General features: G+C 26.9%; 1 protein-coding gene across 1 annotated transcript in view; it reads left to right on the top strand.

Annotated features, from left to right (window-relative positions):
• Positions 1–27,115, top strand: part of LOC111633996 (serine-rich adhesin for platelets-like) — a 158,988-nt gene that overhangs the window by 77,397 nt on the left and 54,476 nt on the right. Inside the window, exons 6-12 of the mRNA XM_023378663.1 lie at positions 3,406–4,710; positions 6,306–6,380; positions 7,900–7,981; positions 8,063–8,136; positions 14,272–14,535; positions 17,984–18,078; positions 25,562–25,621. Of these exons, the coding sequence (XP_023234431.1) occupies positions 3,406–4,710; positions 6,306–6,380; positions 7,900–7,981; positions 8,063–8,136; positions 14,272–14,535; positions 17,984–18,078; positions 25,562–25,621 (1,955 nt within the window). The remainder of the gene's footprint in view (positions 1–3,405; positions 4,711–6,305; positions 6,381–7,899; positions 7,982–8,062; positions 8,137–14,271; positions 14,536–17,983; positions 18,079–25,561; positions 25,622–27,115) is intronic.

Below are 27,115 nucleotides of genomic sequence, written 5' to 3'. Positions count from 1 at the left end.
AATACTTAAATACTAAGTAATACGGCACTAGAGGTTTGGCTTTAATATAATTATTGGGCTTTGAGATGTTTATACAGTAAATTCCCGATTATTCGGGCTAATGGTGGGGAGAGGTGACACGGATAATCCAGAAACATGGATAATCTAAACTATAATTATTTATTTCTAAAATACAACATGTAGATTTGATGTAGATTCACCTTTTTCAAATTTTTTAGTTAACGTTAGTTTTTATTTTATAGTAAGTACAACTTTATTTCGATTATTAGTCATTTTAAGGGTACTTATCTGAAAATAAAAAAAAACATCTTATTTTACGTAATTTTACACTAAAAGTATTTGTGAGAGAGTTATTTGAAAAAAATATTATATATAATATGTATTATACATACGTACATATAATCAAATCTTAAATTGTAATACATATTATAACATGCAACTAAACAAAACTTTGTATAAATGTACTTACTATCGTTTTCTCCTCCGAAAAGAAATGTCCGGCGCGAAAGAAGCAACCTAACTAAAACCAGTCCAGCTGACTTCAGATACCCCCACCACCCGCTTCAAACATGTAAATATGAACATGTGCACACTTATAGGATGTGTAAACATGAAAGCGAGCAACTATTTAAAAAATACATACACATATAATTATTTTTTAAAAATTAAATTCATGCACGGATAATCCGCAAACCGAAGAGTAAACTCTCGATTGCGATAAACTGCAAATNGCCTAACTAAAACCAGTCCAGCTGACTTCAGATACCCCCACCACCCGCTTCAAACATGTAAATATGAACATGTGCACACTTATAGGATGTGTAAACATGAAAGCGAGCAACTATTTAAAAAATACATACACATATAATTATTTTTTAAAAATTAAATTCATGCACGGATAATCCGCAAACCGAAGAGTAAACTCTCGATTGCGATAAACTGCAAATCGAGAGTTTACTGTATATGTTTTAAACCATACTACTAATATTTCAGAGTCACATGCAGTTTGAAAGACACTTTTTGGCCATCATTAATTTAATTTTTTAAATTATATATAATATTATTTGCATTTTTATAGTTATCAATTTAGTGTTAACTTAATGGCATATTTAAAGTCTGTTTTATGAAAATGAAGCTATTACAATTTTTTTATATAACTACTTCATAGTTTATTGAAATCCAGGATAATTTACATTTCAGATATTTTTAAACATTCCTATTCATTCTATTTTTAATAAATTTAACAGATAAATCGAAATTCAAAGTTGTATTTTTTTATGGCAACTGTTACAACAAATTACTAATAATATTGGTTTATGGCTGTTCTTTCATAATAAATTAGTTGACTTTTTAAATATTTTTCAAAAGTTTACTGAAACAATAAGGATAGTGATTACACTTGTACAAAACCCTCTTACATTAAATATTGTAATAATTTAATTTAAATGTAGTAAACAGAATTTTGTAAAACAATAAGCATTTTATTAGATTAATGTATTGCTGAGTGTTATGAAAGTGTAGCAATTATATATTTCTGAAATGCATCGGTCAGATTAATATAGTAATTAACATAATGATTTAACAAAGGTTATCCTAATTTTGTAATATATAGATTAAGCAATTATAATGTAATAATTATTTATTTTAGAGCTCTGTACTTAATCTTGTCTTAGACAATTCATTATTTATCTTTGTTTTGAATATTTTTTTACCACTCACTTTCTGGCATATACAAATTATCTACATATTTTTAATTTAATATGCTTGATTACAAGTTTTTCTAAATATCTAGTTTTTCATCATCATTTAAATATCTTTCAGTTTCATTTCTAATTGAATAAATGTATTTGATTTCATAGAATTTCTATATCTTTCTTAAATGTTTCTTTTGGATACTTTTCTTCTTGAGATTTATTTAACATCTCTTTTTACGTTCTTCTTTTCTTTGATTAATTGACCACTCTAATTTTGATATGTTTTGACACTTTACTTGTTGAAATGAGTTGGTTTTACAATAATATGATTATCATTATCCAAAGTAATTAATTTGAATCTTGAAATTGCTCATAAAATAATTAACATACAGTATATTAAACCAAAGAGAATCAAATTATCAGTTATAGTTTGTATATGTTACATAAATATTATATACTCTTTCAAATTAACATATCAAAGGTCTTAAAGTAAATATTATCATTTTAATATATAATTTGAAGTTATTCGTTTTTTTTTTATCTTGAATAATTCTTTGATTATTAATTACTGTAGGATATTGGTTGATAAATAGCTGTACATTTATTTGATTTTTGTTTAAAAATGTAAAATCTACAATAATATTTAATTAAATAATAATGCATTTTGATTGATTTAATATTTCAATAAATAAAATAAAAGTGTAAATGTTAAGAAGCAATATTATTATAAGTTAATGATTATTATAAAGTTTTGTTTCATAATATTAAAAATCAGAATATTTATATTAATTATTATTATTGTCTCCATGAAAATTTTATAATTCTTGTTTTATTTTTACTATAATAGTTCTAACATTCTATGGCACTATAAATTTTATTTTTCATTGTAAGTTTTCATATGGGTGATATAATAAAATATTTTAAAATTATTATTTCTTTATTAGTGAGGTTGAGGCCAAAGTTTTAAACACGAAAATGTGTACATCAGACGTTCAGGGCCGCTTTCCTGTAAGCCTAGAAGTTTGACAATGGTATTTGGATAGCCAGTGAAATCATGCTCGACATTCCAAACACCATTGTCAAACTTCTAGGCTTAATTACAAGAAAGTGGCGCTGAACGTCCAATGTACACGTTTTTTATTAAAAACTTCAGCCTCAACCTCACTATTATTTTAATATTCTATTTTTTCACTTGCAATATAAGCACCTTTATCTGTATAATATATATAGAAAAATTTTATATTAATTTATTAAACAATATTACTGTATAATAAATAAAAATCCATTTTAAACTTCTAGAATATTGTATAAATATAGAAATGTGATAAAATAAAGATAAAAATATAATTTTTTAAAATTACATATTTATTTTAATGCTATTTTAAGAAAGTTATTTTGCTAATAACATTAATGAAGACAAAAGTACTTTATAGATTATTAAAATTAATTATTTATGATATCTTTTTAAAATCATATTATTATATATTTTTGAGCAAAATGAATTTATCTTAGACAAAATAAAGTGAATAAATGTTTATATTTATAAAATTATGTACTTGATTTATAAAATCATCATAAAATTTTAAACAATATATGTATTATTACAATTGTACAAATAAATAAAAAAATATATATTTTTCATGAACTTATTAAAAACTAATATGTAAATATTTTTATACAACTGTAATTTAATATTTTTAATTATTTTTAGGATCAGTAACACAGCCTCCTACTGCAATTACTTATGTCAGTAGACAGTTATGTTATCAATCTATCTCAGAGAGCACTGTATCAAAGTCAGTAACAGGAAATAGTTCATGTTTAAGTGTTAAAATATCAGGCCATGTAACATCTGTCAGTTCCTCACAGGTAGTATTAGATGGAAGAAATGAAAATAAAAGTTCAATGGAAGATGCAAAATTGAACATTGAGACTCCTGTTTGGACAGAACAGAAACCTGGAGAAAGTGATAATTCTAAGGACTTTCAAAATTCAGATGAATTTCAGTCTGAGAAATCAGATAAAAATCCTGTTTCGTGTTCATTGTCGTCAAATGTGCTTTCATCATATTCTGAAAACACTCCATCATTGCAAAATGTCTCACTAACAAAAGATCATTCCCAGCATACTGTAAAAGTGCCATCCACTGTTAGCACCATTGTTCATGCTCATTCTTCATCAAATAAACTTTCAAATGTGTGTTATAAAAATCTTAAAAATACAAAATTAAATGAATCAAGAAAAATTTCCAATATTAAAGAAGTTAATTATTTACCAATAGCAATTCAACCGAAAAAGGAACAATCATCAGCTTGTAAGATAGAACAAGTGAAGCCATCTTTGCCAAATAATTGGAATGAATCTAGGAGCTTACAAATAACATGTGATGGTGATATTGAACCTCAAGCAATTAATTTATCACTCCCACAAAAGCTTCCTAAGTCAGAACCAAATGAATTGCCAAACTGTAAAAGTTCGAATGTAATGAAACTTCCAGTAACAGAAAAGAGTTATTTGCCTGTAAAATCTCTTGCTTATAATGAATTATCTTCCAATTCTCAAGCCAAAACAAATCAGTTAGAAACCTGCATAAAACCAAAAAAATTAATAAGCTCTCATTGGCCACAAACACAAAATTTGGTAACACATTTTGAAAGCAGCTCATCCTGCCAGTCACAAGTGACAGCAGCTCGTTCACTGAGTTCTGTTTCTGTTCGAACTGTTAAAAGTTGCTTGAGTAAGCAGTCTGTGGTGCCTTCAAGTACTCCATTGACAAATGTATCCTCGCTAGTCAAACCCACTCTTTCTACAACAACAAAATCTAGTCTAAAAAGTGCTACTGCTATCAAAATAACAGGACGAGGAGCTGCAGACTCTAATTGCCATCGAAATAGTCTTTCGGTCACGCCAACCTTATCAAGTAGTATTGATAATACTCGTAAAACCACCACAGAAGAAGGAGCCAATAGCACAAATTCATTAACAACAACACTATCTTTACCTTTTTCTGGAACAGGTATTTTATATTTAATATAACTACTTAATATATGTGTTTCGAGGAAACTAATCTCGTCCGTAGTAGTATGGATAAAAACCACATGGTACTGCAGATTAGAGTTGCANTATTTAGAAATTGTTAACTATTATTATTATGATAAATAAATACTCTATAAATTTAAAGCTTATAAAATAGAGCTGTAATAAATATAAACAAGTTCATAACAAATTAGCTAAAATATTTGCAGTTGATAGGATTCATATAATTTTATTTTAAATTTATGATTGTATATCCATTGTATATTTATAGGCAAGATTTGAAATAAATATTATTACATAAAATTTTAAAAATATTAAAGAGTAGGATTTACATGTAGTGATATTACACTATGGATAATCAAATATTAATAATTCTACTAAATCATAAAAATTATTAAGTTAAAATTAGGCTAAGGAAATTAATAACAACAAAGTTTGAGCTGGTCCACAGATAGACATTCTGTTCTCTGTTAATAACTTTAAATTTTTGGAATAATTCATTAAATACAGACATATTTGAAAAACACTATGGACCAAAACAGAATTTAAATTTCTAACTATACATCATTTAAGTACATTATGTATTATATCAACTGGATATTTCACACTAAATCTCTTTCATAAGGGCTTGTGTTCAGGATTTTAAAAATAGTAGGGTTGAAAAAAGTATATTATTTTTCATAACATAGTTTGTTAATTTTTACAATATAGCTACTGGTGCATAGAGTAACACAATACAATAGACTAAGGAAGAACTGAAAAGTACAATATAAATATGATTATATACAATATACTGTTTAATTTTAATTTAATTTAATTTTTTAATTCCTTTCAAATGGGAGGAGTTAAACCCCATAAATCTAACTTATGTGCTTAGCCTTGCTTTCAAATATACAATAATTTTAGATTTGTGATACTAATCTAAAACTAATGTTAAAGCTAAGTAAGAATTCATTTCATGCAGTTTTATCAAGTGTATCTAAATTTAATTAAACTAAAAAAGTACAGTACCTTCCTATTATAATATATTTGTAATTTAGTTTTAATTGAACAAGTTTTGCAAAATTATTAGTACTGTATTTGTTAAAATTTGATTGAACTGTTTAGAAAAATAATAAAATTGAGTACCAAATTTTCATGCATATAATTCATGGGTAATCTGTATTTAAAAGTCAATTTTAAAGTGGATATAGGTTATGCAATAGGCATGTTATATGCGAATTTTAAATTACAATTACAAACTCATGCTATGGGAGCATCCATTGGTCAGGTAGATATATGGTCAGGTAGATTATGCAAAGGTTTTATAGTTGTTCTAGCAATTTTCTGTAGTGTAAGCATGAAAATTTAATAATTGATTTTATTAGTAAATTAGTATTTACATCTAAAATATTTTGAACCATTTATATAGATTTTTAGACATTTAGTTATGAATTCAAATAGACTCATTGTATTTAATTTTAAAATAATGTATGTAAATAAAAATATATTTATAAGCCTATATATTTACATGAAAATAATTCTAATAAACTTTATAAATAAATGTATATTTATTCTTATTTAATATTTCTGTAGTAAATTCATCTATTCCAATTGGGATTGCCATTGCCCAGCAACGCCAAGAAACGACATTATCTCCCAAACAAGATGGTAAAGTCATTTTAAATGTTATTATGTGAAACATTGTAAAATAATTATACTTTTTCAAAAATATTTATAGTACAATAAATATTCAGCTTAGAAGAGTTTATTGATAAATAAGGTCTTCAATTTTATAAAATTAGTTTGGGAAGAAGTAGAATGATATGATTAGTTTTAAAAAGAAATAAAAAATTATTTATATTAAACATACATACTTATTTTTCTCAATAATCACAATTCTAGGTGACATTTTTCCATATGTTTAATCCATTTTTGTGTTCCATGTATAAAAATTTTCTGAATTTTCCTTGACTCATTTTCATACAGAAACTGGAACTTTAGTATTTGATGAAAAAATTGACTTTTCAATACTAATTTTAATTTTGGAAACAACCAGAAGTCTGGTGGTATCAGATTTGAGCTATAAGGAAGGTGTGAAATAATCTGTAATTTCATTTTCTTAAGCATGTTTGCTGTTTCCTTACTACAGTGCAAACTGTATTATCATAGTGTAAGAAAAATATGGTTTTCTCTGGTTTTATTATGTAAATACATCTTTAGGTTTCACAACATATTGAACTTTTTGTCCAAACACTATGAACAGTATTTGGCAAAGTGTACATTATCTTTGTTTCAAAGAGCTGTCAATATGACCTTCTGAGCAGAGGAAACATAATGGATTTAAGAATAAGGATGATAACACTGCATTAACTGTTTGTTATGTTTTGGGTTATAATTAGTTCTGACAAAAACTAGAAATTCTCGAAATTGGTTAACTGATTTTCAATAAAATCAGTTTTTAAATATTAGATTCTAAACTGGTTTAAAACCACTTTGAATTCAGTGGAATTAATGCTTTATTATTGTATTTTATTAATTAATATTGATAAAATTTTAAAATTTTATTGATATTAATAATAAATAATATTTTATTATGAATATTAATAAAGTACTGTGGGAAATATTATTATCCAAGATTCACTACTATGCTTCTTTCACATTTTATTCTCAATAAAAAGATGTTAGTGTTTCTTCAATGTTCATAAATGCTAGAGTATTAGAATTTAACAAATACCATTTAAAAACTTTGTTCCTTATGTAAAAGTAAACTTTGGCTTCCAGAAAAAGCAATTTTATTTCTATTAGTTTACAGTATGCTGCCAGGATTCACTGAATTTAAAGTGAAACTATTTATTTATGATAATAGTAAGCATAATAATAATTATAATAGTAATTATTGTAAATTTTAAGTCAGATATTTTAATCTCATTATAAAATTACAATAACAATTATAACAAGAAAGGATATATTACAGTTTCTGTTTATTCTTAACAATAATAATTTTAACATAACTAAACATAAAAAACTTCATATTCTATTTATTGATTTATATAATATGAAGTTTTCGTAGATTTCATATAAGTAATTTGCTTTTTCATTTACTTATTGACATAAAGCTTTATTTTAATATGACATTGTTTATTTTTTCACAATAAACTAAACAGTTAAAAATATTCTGATATTTCAGAAAAGCGTGATATTCCTGAACAGAATACCCATTTAACATCAGTGCCAGTAACAAGTACTGCAAATCTTGTAGAATTAGTAAGGTAAGAATATTCATTTATGATTTATAAAAGCAATTAAGTAAATAAATAAAAAAAATTGAAACAATATATTTCTAATTTCAGAGATCATAAAACAACTGATCGAATACCTCGGCACTCTGCTCCTGCAGATGCTGGTGGTGTCTTGGTAACATTAGGTAATAATCTTTACTTTAGTTAAAATAACATTATCAGTTGTTTTAGTATGATTTATATTTGTAGATTATATATTATATTTATTTTACTTAAGTAGTTTAAATAAATTCTTAATAATTAATTTATGCATATTTTGAATAACAAAATTATGTGAAGTGAGAAAAAGAAAGACAACTGAAAATATTTAAGAGTTATTCCATTTTTAATTAATAATTATTTTATTTCATTATTATCTTTTTCACTACTGTTCAAAGATATTCAATGACTGTGAAGAAATAAAGGCTTGAAATTTTTAAAATATTTTTCTTTGAATGCACTATTATTCTTATTCTAAGTTTTGTCAGATTTAAATCAAACTTTTAGACTTAAAAAAGCTGAAGAAATTTGAATGCCATAATTTTAAAAAATTACCTAAAATGATGACACTCAAACTTAATAATGTTTTTATTTTCAATTTCGGGTATTTTGCTTTTTTGTAAAGATAATAAAATTAATTTTAACTAATTTTTTAATGTAGATCAGAAGTATTTTTATAATAAATTTTTTGTATTTCAAAAATCACAAGGCTTCTTTCCCTTCGCGTAACATCGCGCCCCAGAGAAGGCAACGGGAAACCACTCTGGGTACTAACCTTCCCTAGTAAACATCTTGGCGTATTATTAATCTGCGCCGGGTGTCGCCGACCTCAGAACTCTGATATGGCACGAAGAAGAAGAAGAAGAAAAATCACAAAAATAAATTTAATTTAATGATATTTTTTATGTTAGTTATATTTTGTACATATTTGTAGTATCCATATATTATATATGGATACTACAAATTACTTTATCTTTATTAAAAAAAATTTTTGAAATGAAATAGGTTTAATTTCTAGACTAAAATCACATAATTTAAAAAATTTTAGTTATCATATAGTGGAAAATTAAGTGATAAAAATTGATCAAAACTTCATTGATTAATTTTATGTAAATAAATATATTGATATTTTTTTACTATATTTTTAGTTGAATTATTTATATTATTAATAAATATAACTAATGCATTTATATAAATAATAATAGTAAACAAAAATCTTGCTATAATTTTCTTCAAGTAATCAAGTGTTATTTAGGTTTAAAAGTCAGTTTGAAAATGTGTGCAGGTTATGCACTGCCATGGATCATCCAGGGTTAGATTTACTCATAACCCAAACAAGCTACAGTTGACAATCTTGTGTTATGAGTCTATAGCTTACAATCTCACATTTTTACATATATTATTATTCAGTGGAGGGGAAAGCCTGTTATATATTATGGTTTAGGGCCACAACAAGTCAAACTCCAGCTCTGATTATTGATTTAAATTGCTACTACAAACTCATCTGACAGCTTTTCTTGTATAATCTCACCAATTTTTAAAAAAACTTGAAAATCCTTACACACTTCATATATTCATTTACCATTGCAATATTTCTGGAGATAATGACAGGTATATATATATATTCCTATATTCCTTGTCTAGTTCTCACCTGTTTTCTGTATGTCAGTTCATGCTTTAATTGATATTATTAGACACTACTACTTAAACTTACAGTTACTTACAAACTTGAAAGCTGATAATTCTTCTAGTTTCCTCTCCCAGTATAACAACTCAGAGAACTATTTAGAAGCTGACTGTTGAATTTTAATCCTTATTCGATAATAAGGACTAACTAATTGAGTCAACCCAATGCTATTGGATATTGTAGAATCTACTGTATGTATAACTTTCTTAGTAAAATTAACAACAATGATGGTAACAAAAATTGCTTTATTACTTACATCTGTTAAGACAGTTGTTTCCATCAAGAATAACATTGGCCACATTGCCACCTTGGACTCAACTCTACGCAGCTCTTCAATCAGATGTACTATAGATATTATCCATGTTAAAATTTTTTAATGTGGATAACATGATTGTTTTAGCATTTATTAGTATTTTATAACTTATTAATATTACTTGACAAATAAAATAGAAATGAAACAAAATAATTAAAAAATTTGTTGTTAGATGCTATTTTAAATTTTCAATACTTAATTCAATTTAGATCGTTCCATCTCACATATTTTTTTCCCATTTCACCTATTTCATAATTACATCTACAATGAATTACTAATGAAATAAAATGAAAGTGATCCCAGATTTCACTTCTATAAGATGTATCTATGTATATTTTTTAAACTACTATATCATGAAACAAGGTACAGTACATGACAATGTTGATGGGCTTTCCTACACTATCCACATGTAATGCAGGACAACAAGCATTTAGGACAGCAAAGAAACTAGGAGCCTGAATCTTGTAAGGCATTGGTTACCAAACTTTTTGATTCTCGGCATCCTTGCTAAATCCAGATTTTCCCAAGGCGCCCTATGTCAAATTCTAACAAGTATAATATGCGAAATAACCAATATTTTTTTAACTTAAAGAGTTAGGACGTTAAGTAAAAAATAAATAAAACACATATTTAAGATAACAAAAAAATGTATTGAACAAATTCAATTAATTATAATTAGTGGGATGGATGAGCCTGTTGACCACTGCACATTTTCTCAAATCTTGGAATCAAACTGGACACAGTCACCCTCATTTCCTTCTTCACATTGATTTTTGTGCAATGCTTAGTTTTTATCACAGCAACAACTTCAGCTTCACACAAATAAGAAGTTGCAAATGGAAGTGATTCTCTGAGCTTTATCACTCAGAATGGATATTCATCTTTTACTGATATCCAAAATTCAGTTAATTCCATGCTGCCAGTGGTGTGCCGTCCATTGAAGCTGTGGAAGCACCACTTCCCTTATATTTTCTAAAATATAAATATTAAACAATAACTCAACAAATATTTTAACATACTTTGAATTAATTAAAATTAATATTTTATTATAACCGCATTATTTATTTTATTACAAATTTATATATATGTTACTGGCCAAACCCAATTTCAGGCCAAACTAGTTTATCCTACACATGTCAGGATATACTAGTTTAGCCTAGGACAATCTAGTTTGGCCTAAATACTTTAGGCTTAACTAGTTTGACCTAGGCTGAATTGATTTATGTACTACAAATAGGTGCCAATGTAAAAAAAAATTATTTTGTGTAATTCGAAATGCCACCACAGTACACCTGGTGGTTAAAGTGTACCTAGGTAACTTCAATGGCGGTGCTTTGGTTAACCTGTTTGGTTAGGTTAACTACATTTTTAGTAGTCATTTCCTTTTTTTTCTTTTCTTCAAGAACTACCATGAATCAGTAACTAGTGACGTTAAACAATGGGCAGCCTGCCGGCAGCTTCCCTCTGGGAGGAGTCCGCCAGGAGCACAAACAGCCCGAAGTGCTGCCATTGAGGTTACCTAGGTACACTTAACCCACCCTGTAAAAACAAATAAAAGATTATATATTTTATATGTTACACTAAGAAACACAAACAAGTTTATTTTTTATTTTAATTTGACTTTAAAAGTTATTTTTATTATTTCGTTTGAATTTTTGAAAATATTTTCAATTGTTAATTACCTTTAAAAGTGCATGGCTTAATAAAAAGTAAAATACAAACCGATAAGTACTGATTAGCTTATTTTTATTTTATAGTTTTGTACAAGTGTTGTGTCACTTCTAATCAATACCGTTTTTTTTTATAATTAAGTAGACTATGTTTGAATAAATATTGTTTATCTAATTGATTGCCTTTTGATTTTATTTTAACCATTAATATACTTAAATCAGGCTTGGCCAACTTGCAGGCCGCATGCGGCCTGTCACATTAAATTGTGTGGCCCGCTAAGCGATATCATATATCTATTAAGACTTTCATTTTCCGTTTTGTGTATACCAAAACAATTAAATAAATGAAAATTTCCGTGTGTCATTGTTATAATGTGCAAGTGTGAGTATGAACTCTTGGTATAACAATGAAATCTTATTCATTTTGTATTTGTTTTACTTTTTAAAAGCATGTTTGCCTAAATTGTGGCCCATTGTAATGTTACGTGTGATTAAAGTGGCCTGCAAAAAAATTTAGGTTGGCCAGGCTTGTTAAATAATAATTCTAAATCAGTTCGGCCTAGGACAAACTAGTTAAGCCTAAAGTATTTAGGCCAAACTAGATTGTCCTAGGCTAAACTAGTATATCCTGACATGCGTAGGATAAACTAGTTTGGCCTGAAATTGGGTTTGGCCGGTAACATATATATGAAAAAATGGTAAGGTTGAAGCCAACTTCCAGGGACAATCAGTTAATTGCACATTAGACTGATGTGCAATTAACTGATTGTCCCTGGAGGTCGGCTTCTTACAGAAACACAACTTCCCTATCATCAAATGCACAACATGCTACTGCATGCTGCTAAATTTTGTTTTCAATGTATTGTCACAAGATAACTCAATAAACTTCTCTTCTGCAGCAGTAAATTTAGATAGAGCATTGGCATTAAATGGATCTTGAATCCATGCAATTTATTGATATTATTATTTTGAAAATATTTCTCAAACCAGGTGATAAGCTGTGATAAATGTTCTTCAAAAATGGATTTCATACCTTGAGAGAAATCAGTTCCATTGGAGGTCAAAAACTGTTGCAACAATGAGAAACATTATTTTCTGTCATCTTCATTTATTTTTCTTTTCCATAGTTTTAATTTTTTTTATAAAAACTGAAATTTTCTCAATTGACTTTAAAAGGTGCATGTTGTTTCCCTGCAGAGAGAGATTCAGAGCATTTGGCTTTTCAAAAATATAACATAAGTATGCTGGTTTTATCAAACAATTATTCACAAAATTTTTGGCATACTTGTGGTCTTCCTCTTTAAGAAAAATATAAATTTCCTGTCACAGTTGTTCAAACATACGAGACAAAACATTACCATGAGAGAGCCATTGTAAAGTGCTGTAGTACAACAAAGATGTGTGCTCAGATCCATATCCTCACATAGTTTTTTGAAAAATCTTGCCTTCAATGGCTGAGTTTTTATAAAGTTTACCACATTTACTACATATTCTAAGGCCTAGTTCAATGTAGGACTCAGATATTTTGATATTAGTGTTTCCCTGTGAATAACACAATTGTCCACAGTGCATCAGGATCTTTGCTTCAAAAAAGTGCTTGCAGTCCTCCATAACACCCAAACATAGAATGAGAGCCATCAGTACAGATACCAATGCATTTGGTTCACTCCAAATTATTTTCATATATAAAAATATCAAGTATCTCGAACAAGTTGTAAGCCAGCAGTGATACTTTTACAAAAGAGAAAGTCTTCTACAATGTTATTACTACCTATAAACTGTACAAAGCAAATCAAGTGAGCATCATTATCATTATCTGTGGTCCTCATCCAGCTGCAACCCAAATTCCTTCCCTTTTATTTTTTCAATTAACTGAACATTGGAAGTCCTTCACTATGTGCTGTATTCTGCGACTGATGATGTTATTGGACAAAGGCACTTTTGAAAGCTGCTTCCCAGCAGACTCACTGATCATAATGTTCACCATATTTACAGCAGCCTGTAAAATGAGTTTTTCTGTGATGGTATGGGGATTTTCACATTTTGCAATTCCATGTGCCACCTTTATTACTGATTTAATGATTTGAACCATGTCTACTAGATGCCTCATCTTATCACATTGAATTGAAAGTGGAAATAAAATTATGAAAATGTTATAATATTTTGTGATGCCCTGTGAGGAAGCTGCTGCTCCCTAAGGCACTGCGGCGCACACTTTGGGAATTGCTGTTATAAGAGGAGCTATGGCATCTTTCAATTCATAGGACCAAAATTGCTTGCATTGACCTCTTCTACATTTCATTTCATTTTGCCAGTCTAATTTCTTAGCATCCTGTATAAAAATTAAATTGGAAGTTCTGTTGAATGCATTTATTCTATAATATTAAACCTTGGCTTTAATTTTCGTATTTATGGCTATTTTTAGATGCATGAACAAAAATTTGACAAAAATTTATATTGAGTTTTTATTAGTTTCTTCTTTTAACATAAGAAAGATTACATATTTACAAATTAAAACTACTGTATTTAGTTATATACTCTGATTGAAATATTTAATACAATAAATATTGAATAATAATTCTATATACAGTATTTTTTACAATGCTTTCAGGACCTACATTAAACTCAAACCAATGGGACACAGATAATAACTCAAGAACATCAATATCTCAGCCATGGGTAACCCATACTCCTGTTGTTACACCCACTGTGTGGGTAGGTCAGAGTGTTCCAACAACTCCAAATGCTTCAACGTTACCTGTAATGCCAGTCAGCACTTTGGATACAACTCAGTTACCTGTGTCAACAGGAGGTTTCCAGTTAGCTAGAGATCCATTAACTGGTCATTTATATCTCATTCCAGCAACAAGTATAGGTATGTCAGAATTATATTGTAGATAAAACATTACAAAAATTGACAACAGGTTTTCCCCATAGAATTCCATTTTGTATTTTTTTATCAATGTAAAATATTTCTGAAATCAAAATAATTTTTAATTGCTTTAAGATAGTTAATACTTGCAATACTTGCATGGATCATTATATTAATCTTCATCTTTTGTGTACAGTAAAGACAAATTTGCATTTTATTCTGAAAACTAGAAGACTATATATTTTCCATTATATAAATTATATAAATCTCCATTAATGGAGATTAATGTAATTATTTTATTATTTTTAATTATTGATATCATTTTTTCAAGTAATTATTTTTATTTATTTGGTTTAATATTATGCAAATTATTTAATAATGCATGATTTAAATTGAAACAAGGAAGTAAAATCTAAAATATAAATATTAAACAATAACTCAACAAAAACAAATGGCTCTTAAATAGAAAAACATGTTATATTAATGTTTGATATATACAATAAATTGAAATTGTTTTTAGCATAAATATTTTTCTGATCAGTGCCATTTATTCTAGAATTTAATAATTCTTGTGCTCATTAGATGGTAGTTTATTTTTTGTTTATATATTTCTTAATACTTCAGTCCAGTTACTTGAAACTTATGTAAAGTGTTCTTGTCCTGATATGTCTCAATGAATCATAATATAATGTACAGTGTTTCACTGACAACATTTATCTATCTTTTAAGATATGTTAATTTCTAATTATTTGCCTTAAGACTTGTCTCTCTATATTATCTAAGAGAAAACATAAATGTTTTTCATTAAAATAATTTACATTATGAAAAGATTAAAATTATACATACATGTAACAGAAAGAAAGATTCTTTCTGTTGCATGTAGAAATAAAAATAATACATAGAAATAAAATGTCTATTTTTTTAAGAAAAAATAGCCATTTTATTTCCTATTCTTTTCTATTAATAAAGTTCCATTTAAATCTTTGATAATTCATTGATTACTGTATTAAATATAGTTAATGGTAATGAAAAATAAATAAGTAAATGTTATTAACTTTTATATCCCAAATACTTATGATTAGAACTTCTCTAATATCTATGCAAGTATTGAAGGATTCAAAATATTTTTCATTTTATTTAATAAATATTAAATTATAAAATTCTTTGTCTCAGAAAATGACAACATTATTTACCAGCTTTTACTTAATAAAATCAAAGTAAATTATAATTTGTGGCAAAATATAAAGTTCATTTTATATAAAATATCTGAAAATAAATATTCTTAATATAAAGTGAATAGAATGTTAATGGTTGGGTTGTTGATCAATATTTTGTTTAAATACTACTATTTAAAGATTTGATTCATTTATGATTTTAACAGTAAATTTCAAATGAAAATTTAGTTTCAATGAAAAGAGTGAATTAATTAATATATTAAATGACTCTTAAAAATAATAATAAATATAAAATATTATTTGGGAATTTAATATTCACTGTTTTATATATAAGTTTTGTAATAATATACTTAAATATAAATAAATACAGGTATACCTCAAGTTATGTCGTTCTTGATTATACATTGTTTGTCAAAAAAAAATATATGGAAAAATAAAAATCAAGTTTAAGTCATTTTATTCAACTTTACATCTGTCCACCACAAATGTTGAAATCGTAATATCACTAGAAAAGTGTTAAAAGCACATAAAATCATATTAAAATATATACATTTACAGTAAATGTTAATATAATCATCATAAATCGTAGAGAACAAAATATGAAAATATCTGTGACTTTGTGTTGTTATCTTATTTAGTGGTCTTTAAGAGCTCAATATTGGCATTTTCCAGGTTAGTTCCAATATCTACTGTTTGGCGTCGTTGTCAGCGCCACTCATTATTGGTAAATTTAACATAAATTAGTTGATTTTTTACTATCGCAAAATGATTTTAATAACTATATTTGTTTTTTAACCTTACAAAATCATCTTATTTTATAATGTCTTAGAGCAAACCACATTCACAAATAAAGAGTCTACGATATACTGTAAACATCGCCAAATTGTAAACATGTATATTTACAAGTATGTATTCATAAATTTAGATTACTTTTTCTCCTGTACTATATTAAAAACTAAAATTTATTTGTTTTGTAAGCTTAAAATAGATTCTTATTAATCATATATTATTAAAAATGCATTAATAAATAAAATACAGAACTGGGAATAGTTATTTGTGATTTAGCCTAGTGACAAGTAAATTCGACTTACATCATTTTTCGACTTAAGTCACCTCTCCTGGGACCAATTAACGACGTAAGGCGAGGTATACCTGTAATTTGCATTTATTTATTTAAATAAATCAATCTTCAGTAGCTTTTAAACATTTATGGAATATTTATGACTTGATACTTAAAAACTTTATTGTAGTTTGTAATATTTTAACGCACAAATTATAATAAGGATAAACTACCCACTTTGGTTATCTATTGAATTAATCAATACACCTTTAGAGTGAGTAAAGTTAAGGATTTTTCACATAAATTACATTGTAAAATATTAGAAATTTTTAAGAATGAAATTATAGATGACAAAAATATTTTAAAACTTATTAAGAAACTGACTTTGGTAAGAAAACCAGTTAATGGTATGAAAATAATCCACAGTTTTCCAAAATAAGATCAAGATAACACCAGCAATATTTGTCTGTAATGTCATGTATGCATGCACATATATAGTGAGAAACATGGCAACACATTCTATAACAGTACAGTTGAAACAATGCAATGTAATTGAATTTATTATGGTGAAGTGTTATGTGCCCGTTGACATTCATCAACAAATGTGTGCTGTCTATGATAATTTCTCTGTAGATAAGTACTCTCAGGAGGTGGGCAAAAAGTGACAGTACTACACATGAGGTATACACAACATCAAGTGCAAATGGATGAATTCATTCATGTCAGTTGCCATGTGAAGCAGAAAGACATCACTACAATGGTTGGGATTTTGCTTGAGTAAGTCCATTACATTATCCAGGCTGTGCTTGACTATAGGAAACTGCATATGATTGGTTTAAAATTATAATTCACTTTTAAATATTAAGTACTATAGCTGGCAAAAAGTTGTTATAAAATTTTGCAATATAAATAATCATCTATTTGTTAATTTTTAAATGGCTAATTCTTGGGGAACTAAACACATTGAGGTCGAGATAGGATATTTATCTTATAATATGCCTTTTTTTCATGTCTATGACTTGAAAAATAAAAACAGAAGAAAGTTGGAAAATTGAAATATATCATCCAGTAATCAACTTGAAGCTTTAAATTTCAATTTCCAAACTGATTGCTTTTTCCAAACAAAAATTGGTATATTATGAAATAAATATAGAATTAAAAGTATAAGTAGTGTAATTCAGTATAAATAAGTTGTTATAAATATTATTAATTTTAGAATTGACTGATCATTCGGGAATGTGGCCTATATTTTTACCATCTACAGGTTCTGTTTCGCTACAACAAGTTATTCCCCATTCTCAGACTAATCAAGTAAGTAAAACTGTATATTTATAATATAGTTAGAGTTGAGCATGTTAAATTTTTTTATGTAGTCATCTTTACATTCTTGCATACAGAGCTGGGCATTAATTCAAATAAAAGTATTTCAATTCTTATTTTAGATAAATATTTTGAGAGTATTTAAGATTTTATTTGAAACATTTTTGCTAATAAGTTAAAAGTATTTATATTTTCAATTGTGTATAATGTAATGTTTTTGAAATAATAATATTTATGTGCATTTAAACATATTTGTTACATTTCCATCATATTAATGCATATATTGATATTTACATTTTATTTTTGCATTTGTTTTCATTTTATTCTTAAATCCATAAATGAAAGTAACAAAATTTTAGTCAATATTGAGATTCTTCTTAAAAATCTAATTTTTGTAAGATCATACAGTATTCAATGTCAGCAATATGGTAGCATACTCAATTACTTAGCAATGAAGTTTTGACCAATTATTAGCAAATTGCTCAAAACTCCAAAAATATATTCAGGGTCTGTACAGACCTGGAAAATTAGGAAAAGTCAGGGAAAAAGTTTTTTAGAAGAAAAAGTCAGGGAATCTGCAAATACCGTGGAATTCGTCTGTCACTCTTGCCATTTTGATGGATTGATGATCTATGATGTCTTCTCTCTAATTGCAAATTTCATCTTCAGACGGTTGCAGAATTTTGGAAGCATATCAAAATATTGCTGTAGAGTTTTCAAGTCAGGTTTTCAAAAACACCATCAACCATAATCTTCTTTTCTGCCAAAATTCAGTCACTCCCATTATAAGTTTCAGGGAGGGATGGGAAGAAATGAAAAGACCTTAAATGGCAAAAATAGCATGTAATAAGTGATTTCTCCCTCACATGGAATGCTGGATTTATTGGCTGCAATTTGGAAAAAAATTGTAGACCTATAAATTTCCACTGCCATCCATCTGTCTCTCTGTCTGCCTATCTTTCTTTAATCTCGAGGACAAAATTAGATAGATGAAAGATGTTAATTGGAGCAAGAGGCCCAATTAACTATATACAAACTTCTGGTGAAACCCAAAGTCATGTTATTTCAATTTGGAAATTTTCCCCTGAAAGGTATTAGATAGATGACCAGCATATCTTTATTGTTAAAGGAAAAAAATATGATGTTTAGGGGCAAGACACTACTAATTTGAGGTAGAGAGTTTATATTTTAAATTAAATAAATTAAAAATATGATTAAAAATTGCAGTTCAGCATTGTAACAATGTCACAATAAATAATTGCTTGTTATGTTTAAATTATTTTGAATTTCCCGCCTCCTTGCTTTAAGAAACTTTGATTTTATGACATGAATCTTTTTCTTATTTAAATAGAATCATGAAATTTTTCATATGATGTAGAAATGATGTAGCTCAGTGTTTTCCAATCTGTGGGCCACGAGACTATTGCAAGGAGGCACACAGCTTTTACCAAATTATCTTTTAATACAAACAAACAAAAGAAAGTCAAATCAATGTCAAAAAATGAATCAGCAAAATAGTTATGTCTAATTCACAACCTTTGTCAGAATGACTCAGATATGAATGCTAAAAATCCATCCACACTCTTGCCAAAACGTGTTGACAAGAGTCAAGCCCCAGCAAACAATATATTTTATTTAATAAGGTTTATTGTTTTGTAGGCCATTAAATAAATTATAAGAACAATATTTATGAAATTAGATTACTATGAAAATTGAGGGGCACAACAATTTTTACTGAAAAAGAGGGGACAGAGGTACAGACAGTTTGGAAACCACTGACGTAGCTAATTATGTAATTGATTTTATGCAAAGTTTTTTGTAAATGAATAAAGCGTTTTTTAATAAAAAAAATTATGTACAAAATGGACTTAAATAGACTTGGCCAAATATTATATAATGGAAAGGTGAAATGCAGAGACCTTAATAGATCAGGGAATCAGGGAATCACAGATGGAATTACTTGTACTGATTTTGTATATTGTAACAAATTTATATGGTAAAATTTGAAAAATGAGAATTATAGAAGTAATTTATATGCACAATAATGTTCATGAAACTTATTTATATGTATTCTAAATAAGTTCAAAGTATTTTCAAATATTCCAGACTAAAAGAATTTAATATTTGAATCTTCAAGTACAACACTTCTGGTAATTAGTATTTCCAAATACAAGTAGACTCTCACTAATCTAGCCCTGAATTATCTGGCATATTCTCCAGTGTGATTGTAAATGTGCTTCTGTTTTTATGAAAATATTAGTTATTTCACATGTCCTGTTTTCCTGGGTTTCATTTTTGTGTAAGCATTGCATTTCAGTACACCATATTATCAATATTTATATACTTTCCTCCAAAAAGAATCAATATTGAATGGCGACAGGTTACATCATTCATTGCCTGTAGGTCTCTACACTCTCAGTAATCTGGCACTTCTCTGTACAAGGAATGGCTTTATTAGTAAGAGTCTATTGTACTCCAACCTGCATCAGGTATTTGGTATTTGTATTTATATTTCTATTTGTATTTGAAATACTTTTTTTTAGTGTTTTGCCCAGCTTGTTGACACAAAAAAACTTTATCATAATTTATTTTACCTTTTATAACATTTTTTATTTTTAAGTTTATTGAATGAATACAGAATTGTACTATGCTTAAATCAAATTAAAATCCAAATCATTGTCCAAATTAAGGTTTGATTTATCAATTTACATTTAGTTCACTTTTTTCAGACATTTGACATTTAATAATAATTAAATCAGTTTTATCATTTCAGTTATAAATTAATATTACAAAAAATACTTGACATACAATAAAATTAAATTATTTTACAGTATTTTGTTAATCATATTTTACATTAAAATGAAATATTTAGATTTTCTATAATTTACTAGTATTTTTATAAGTTATATTCAAATATAAATTAATCTGGAATATTATTTCTTGTATTCATTTGCAACACACCTACTTTTTTACTATAATTTAATATATTTGATAACTGCAAACTGTTAAATATGGATTTTGTAATACGGTAGGAATCTGCTTACTGTAATAATGGACATTGTTTAAATATTTAGCCTTCAAGTTATCCAAGTGATATCTGATCAGTATTATGATTCTTAGCCTATAAGTTTAAAATATGCAAGTGCAGACAGTTTTTTACTTTAGGTTATTCTTATATGGTAAATCTTCCAATGTTTTCAGTTAGCATCAATAAAAAATCATCTTAATAAAATTTTATTGCAATAAAAGATGATTCATTAAATATTTGTTAGTTTTTTTCCATTTTTGTATTTATTTATGGAATTGTTTTTATTATGATGGATATTTTTTAAGTAAGAACCATTTGGCAATATCTTTTTAAAATGCATGCATTCATAATTTTGCACATGCACAGTGTCTCTTGGCATCCCTTGCACACAGACACCATTTTGAATCATATCGGCAGTATGTACTTTTCATATTCTGTGATAGAAATATTTAAGATTGAGTGACCTGCTGCCTGTGAAATAAGGTCCATTATTTGCTTCCTGGCTGCAAGAAATGTGAAATAGGCAGAGATTCATTGCCAGATCTGTGAATTTTATGATCCAAATGCCATGTGTAATAGCAAAGTTTGTAAGTGGGTAAGAATGTTTAAGGAAGGTCAGGAGAATGTGCATGATGAACCACTCTTGGTTGGCCATCTGTAATCGTCAACAATCTTGTTTATGCAGTAGACACCATGATTTGTGAAAACAAGATGATTTACCATTTCCACCCTGTCAATTAATTTCTCATAAATTTCGTGGTCAGTTCTTTATAAAATTGTGTCAGAAAACAATGCTGCAGGAATGGTTATCCTCTCAGGCAGCACATTTCTATAGTATGGGTCTACAGAAACTGGTCTCATGCTATAACAAATATTTCAACAACAGAAACTATGTAGAAAAGTAGCCAAAAGCATACTTTTGGCTAGTAGTTCATTAGTACTATTTTAGTAGTTCATTTTTTATTGTAGAATGGTCCTTACTTTAAAAGTATCCCTTGTACAAAACATTTTATCTTCTTTTTTTTTTTAACCTATTTACAAGTCCTTTCATTCAGCCATACTCAACAAAAAGACATTTGCTTAATTAGAAATATGCATTTCAGGCTTACTGTTGGCCCATCTTCTGTCCCTTATTTTATTGATTTCATCTACACTCTTATCTTTAAAATAACTATATTTCAACATTATAATGAACATTAATAAAAACATAAAAACACATTCCATACATTATAACTCTATGTACTGTTAAATTACAGTACAATGTTTTTGATCCTGCTATGTCTTAATGAATATGTGAATGAAAATTTTATCTTTCTTTTATTTGATTTTATTAATTAATTGTGTTATTAGGAATAAAATTGTGTACTGAAGCAATATATCATTTTACATGTCTAGAACATACTAATTATGTTTGTAAAGCTTTATAAATTGTAGAATTATTATTATATTTATTTATATTATTATTTATTTGACTGATTCTTTTGAATTAACAATTTTGCAAATAAATTTAAATTTTTAATAATTTTAAATTATTTATATTAATTTGTTGAAAAGCATTTTCACAGATAAATAGCAACTTTAAATTATCTTTTAAATTGTTTTCGATGAAATGAATTAAGTAAATCTCTCAGGCTCTTAATGGGTACTTTTATAATAAAACTTTACACATGTAACCAAAGGCTAAATGATTAAATAATCTTCATTAATTTTTATATTTTTCAAAACAATTTCTATCTTATTTATAACTATTTGTTTGATGAATTATTTAAATATCTTACAAGGAAACCTTCAAGCTCATACACAAAATAAATGAGATTTCAAGAGCTATTGGATGTATTTGTTTCTGAGAAAAATGAAAATAAGGTTCATTTTTATGTCAAGCCCCTTCAAGTTTCTGAGAAAAATGAAAATAAGGTTCATTTTTATGTCAAGCCCCTTCAAGTTTCTGAGAAAAATGAAAATAAGGTTCATTTTTATGTCAAGCCCTTTCAAGTTTCTGAGAAAAATGAAAATAAGGTTCATTTTTGTGTCAAGCCCCTTCAAGTGTCAAAAATGGTCTTAAAAGCAATGGCATACATTCATGCACAAGTAGTGCACACCACCTTCCCAACTGCCACTGTGGTGATGTGGTAATGCTCATGATTTCTTTTTATCTCTCTAGTATCCATGGTTCAAAACACAGTTTAGAAAAAATAAAATGTTTCTAATACTTTCTGAAGTTTCATTGTATTTAGGTGGTTGATTTTTTACCGATTTGGAGAATTTTGTTACAGTTGTTGCAGTGGAAACATTATCTTCTTAAAAGGTATGTGATATTTATAAATTTTCTGTTTAATTTGATGGTGGTTAAATTATACACATTTTTCTATATTATAATTTTCCACAGTGTTGTCTGTTCATTTCAAGCACCAATATTTCATGATCCTAATTTTCAAGTATTTATTACAAATGGATTTGATATTAACAGTGTATTATCCATCATTTTTAGTGCATTTCCGGAATTCAAACTACAAAATTGTGTTGAATCCTGAACTGAAGAAAGGAGTTTTGTAATGGAAAAGTTGATTAATACCCTGCCACATGTTATGCAATTTATCTAAATGGATAAAATTCATACAAATTGTATATAATAATCAGTGAAAAATCAAAGTTCTGATGCAACAACTACAGAAACTTATACTGAATATTTATGAAAATACCATAGTTTTGGTGACTAACATTTCTTTCGCAAAACCTGTACCAAAAATTGCCACAATCAGTTATAAACATGCCAATACACACAAAAAAAACAGGTTAGTGAATATTTAAAAAAAAAATATAGGTTTACGTACATTTGAACCACAGTTAGAAGAAATAGAGAGAAAAAATACATCTTCTTATTACCACTTTGCCAACAGAGAAGCTGGTTAAGTAGCCTGATGTACTCATATATCTGTGTATGTGTTACAAATTTTGAGGCCTTTTTTTGACACAAAAATGAACCACATTTTCATTTTTTGTAGAACAAATATATTCAATAGCTTTTGAAACATCATTTATTTTGTGTATGAGTTGGAATTGTTTTCCTTGTTAGAATAAATTTTGTTTTTCATTTTACATTTCTTTCTTAATCTATTATTTTCAGTTTTAATTTTTATTATTTTATCAATGTTTAATTATCTAAATTTTTATAAAACAAAATAACATATTAAAAGTATTAACACAAAAGAAAATAAGATTTAATTTATATATTGGGTAATGATGACTACTACTAGTATAATTATTAGTATTATGTATTTATTAATAAATATAATTACTGTAAATTTCAAACTAATATGAAATAAATATTTGGATTAAAAGACTAATAATGTATAATTTCAAAATCAATAGTAATAGTTCTAGTTTATTATAATAAAGTAGAATTGCAAATATGTTTGAATATCAAACTGAACAATTGATGAAAAAGATTATCTTCTATTGCAAAAATATTTAAAAAACAATTTATAAAAATTAATTAATTCAAATTCCCAAAATTTAGAAAAATTATGAATCAACTAATGCTATTAGCATCATTATTTTTTTGGAGAATAATTATCTATGACATTTTATTTTTTTCATATGATTTATTTTTCTTATATACATGATAGGTAATTGTTTAACTAATAATGATATATATAAAACATAGAAGAATTATATTACATCCTTTGTGTTATTAATAGCTAACTTGATTCTACAAATACTTTTTTTAAGCATAAATTTGTATTTATAATACTTTTTAAAAATTTGTTGTCACATTTAATAATGGCAACCGTATAAAACAAGTAGAATTTTAATGAATTAATATTATTTGAAATAGATCTTAAAATATAGAAAGTATGTTATCTTTATTGTGTAGAACAAAATAATATAAATTAGTATGAAAGACAATTAAAGTTTTACATGGAATAAATCAAAATCACCAAATGTTCATCCACTGTTATAAAAGATCATTTTTTTTAGTTGTATTACAACACTTTTTATCAGTTTTAATAGTTTTCCTATGACTAAACTTTATTATTTTAATTTATGTTAGTATTCATTGTAAAGATTTTTTAAATTTTAAGTTAATTAGAAAAAAAATCAATATTTTGTCTTATTTTAAATCAAAAACACTTTTTATAAGTTAATTCTATTCATATATTATACAAAGAAAATTGATACAATGAATAAAGTTTTAGTCATACTCAATTCTAGTTTCAATTTTTTCTCAAATTATTAATCTAGAATCCTTTGGCTCTCTTTAGAGAGATAAATCTATAAATAAAGACATAGCCTTTTAAATAATAAAACAACTGAAATAACAGTCATTACTTTTATACTTCATTTTTTAATAACAAAGCAAATACATTTCCTGTAAACAATGTAATAATTATTATAAAAATCATATTTAGTTTAGTTTTATAACAGTTTTATTTATGTATCACATAGGTTGTAGAAAATGATCAGGTTGGTGATTCTACTGTCACATTACAACAATCACAAACTCAGGTAAAGGTAATTTAAACAATTTTTTTAAATAGAAAATTCATAATGTCTTGGGATAGGATTTCATTTAAAAGTCTGAAAAAAATATCTAAAGACTGACAGTCAAAATCCTTACATGATCAAACACTTGATACTGTTAGGAGTCCAAAAAATAAAAATATCTAAATGAAAAATAATAATTTCATATGAAAATAATAATTTTGTTCAAATTTTCTACTTGATATCAATCTTAATAGTTAATTATTCTGTATGGTATTTGATGCTAAGCAATTGTAATATATTATGAAATACCATGTAAACTCGATCTGAAAAAGCAGAATGTGTTGTGTTGTACATATCACAGAGTATAATACACAAAGACCAAACTAGTCATATAACTAGAAATCACTGCATCATCTGTTGATTGTAGTGTCTCAAAACTAGGTCATAATATGTATGTAATATTATGTTAGATACATATATAAACATCTCAAAACTCCATGTTTTAATAATAAGTCAAACGATTGACAACTTAGAATCTAATTATTAATAGTAGCAGTAAAGTAACCCAATTCATTACGACAATTGTTTGGCTTATTATTATGTTAGATTTTGAGTAAATTAATTTACTTTTAAATACAATAATTGCATTACAATATTTATTATTCATGAAACTTTAAATGCACAGTACTTGATATTGTACCCAAAACCCAAAAATGAGAACTTTCAGATATACAAAATTTTAGATAATCCAGAAAGATCCCTAGTCCCATCAAGTTCAGATAATTGAGTTCTACTGTTAGTTCATAAATTTTGTTATAACTAAACTTAGAAAGTTGAGGTGCAAAATTTCCTTGAAAAAGAGGCTAAAAAGAGTAATGGATTTTCCCCTTAAAAAAGTGCTCCTAAAAACATATAAAATTAAAACCATTGTTTTATTGTGCATAAAAGTATACATAGAACACATAAAACTCAAGATAATGATAAAAAATTCAAATCATTTAATCCAGAGCTTCTTAAACTATGGGTTGCGACCCCATTTGGGGTAACTTAGCGAAATCTCGGAGTCGCAAGAATTTAATGCAAAATATTGAAAATAATTTATGAGAGTTTGAAAATGGCATGCTTTGTGTCATAGGTTTCGTGAGTTGCGCTTTGTGTCACTTCTGGTGCAGCGAGACAACGATTCGGCAACACTGATTGTAGTGTGAACTAGTGTAGTGTTATCGCTTTTCAGTGTATTCAGTTGTCTCTGTTCCATTGTAACACAAGAGTGAACTGTTTTTGCAAATTTGTATATATCTTTATTTTATATTTTTTGGGTTGCGAAAAAAATCACAATTATAAATGGGGTCGTGAATAAAAAAAGTTTAAGAAGCCCTGATTTAGTCAATTTCAGAATCTCATCTGTCAGTTTCATAGTTTACAAATAGAAAAGCATTGTACTTCCAAGTACATAAATTCATTTTACTTTCTCCATGATTAGCTGCAGATGGCACAAGGAAAGTAAATCTTTGA

Source organism: Centruroides sculpturatus, unplaced genomic scaffold, assembly GCF_000671375.1.
Source record: "Centruroides sculpturatus isolate CEXI.00-Female unplaced genomic scaffold, Cexi_2.0 scaffold826, whole genome shotgun sequence".
Taxonomy (NCBI): Eukaryota; Metazoa; Arthropoda; class Arachnida; order Scorpiones; family Buthidae; genus Centruroides; species Centruroides sculpturatus.
The sequence above is the reverse complement of the archived record's forward strand: the minus strand, read 5'-3'. Positions and strand labels throughout refer to the sequence as shown.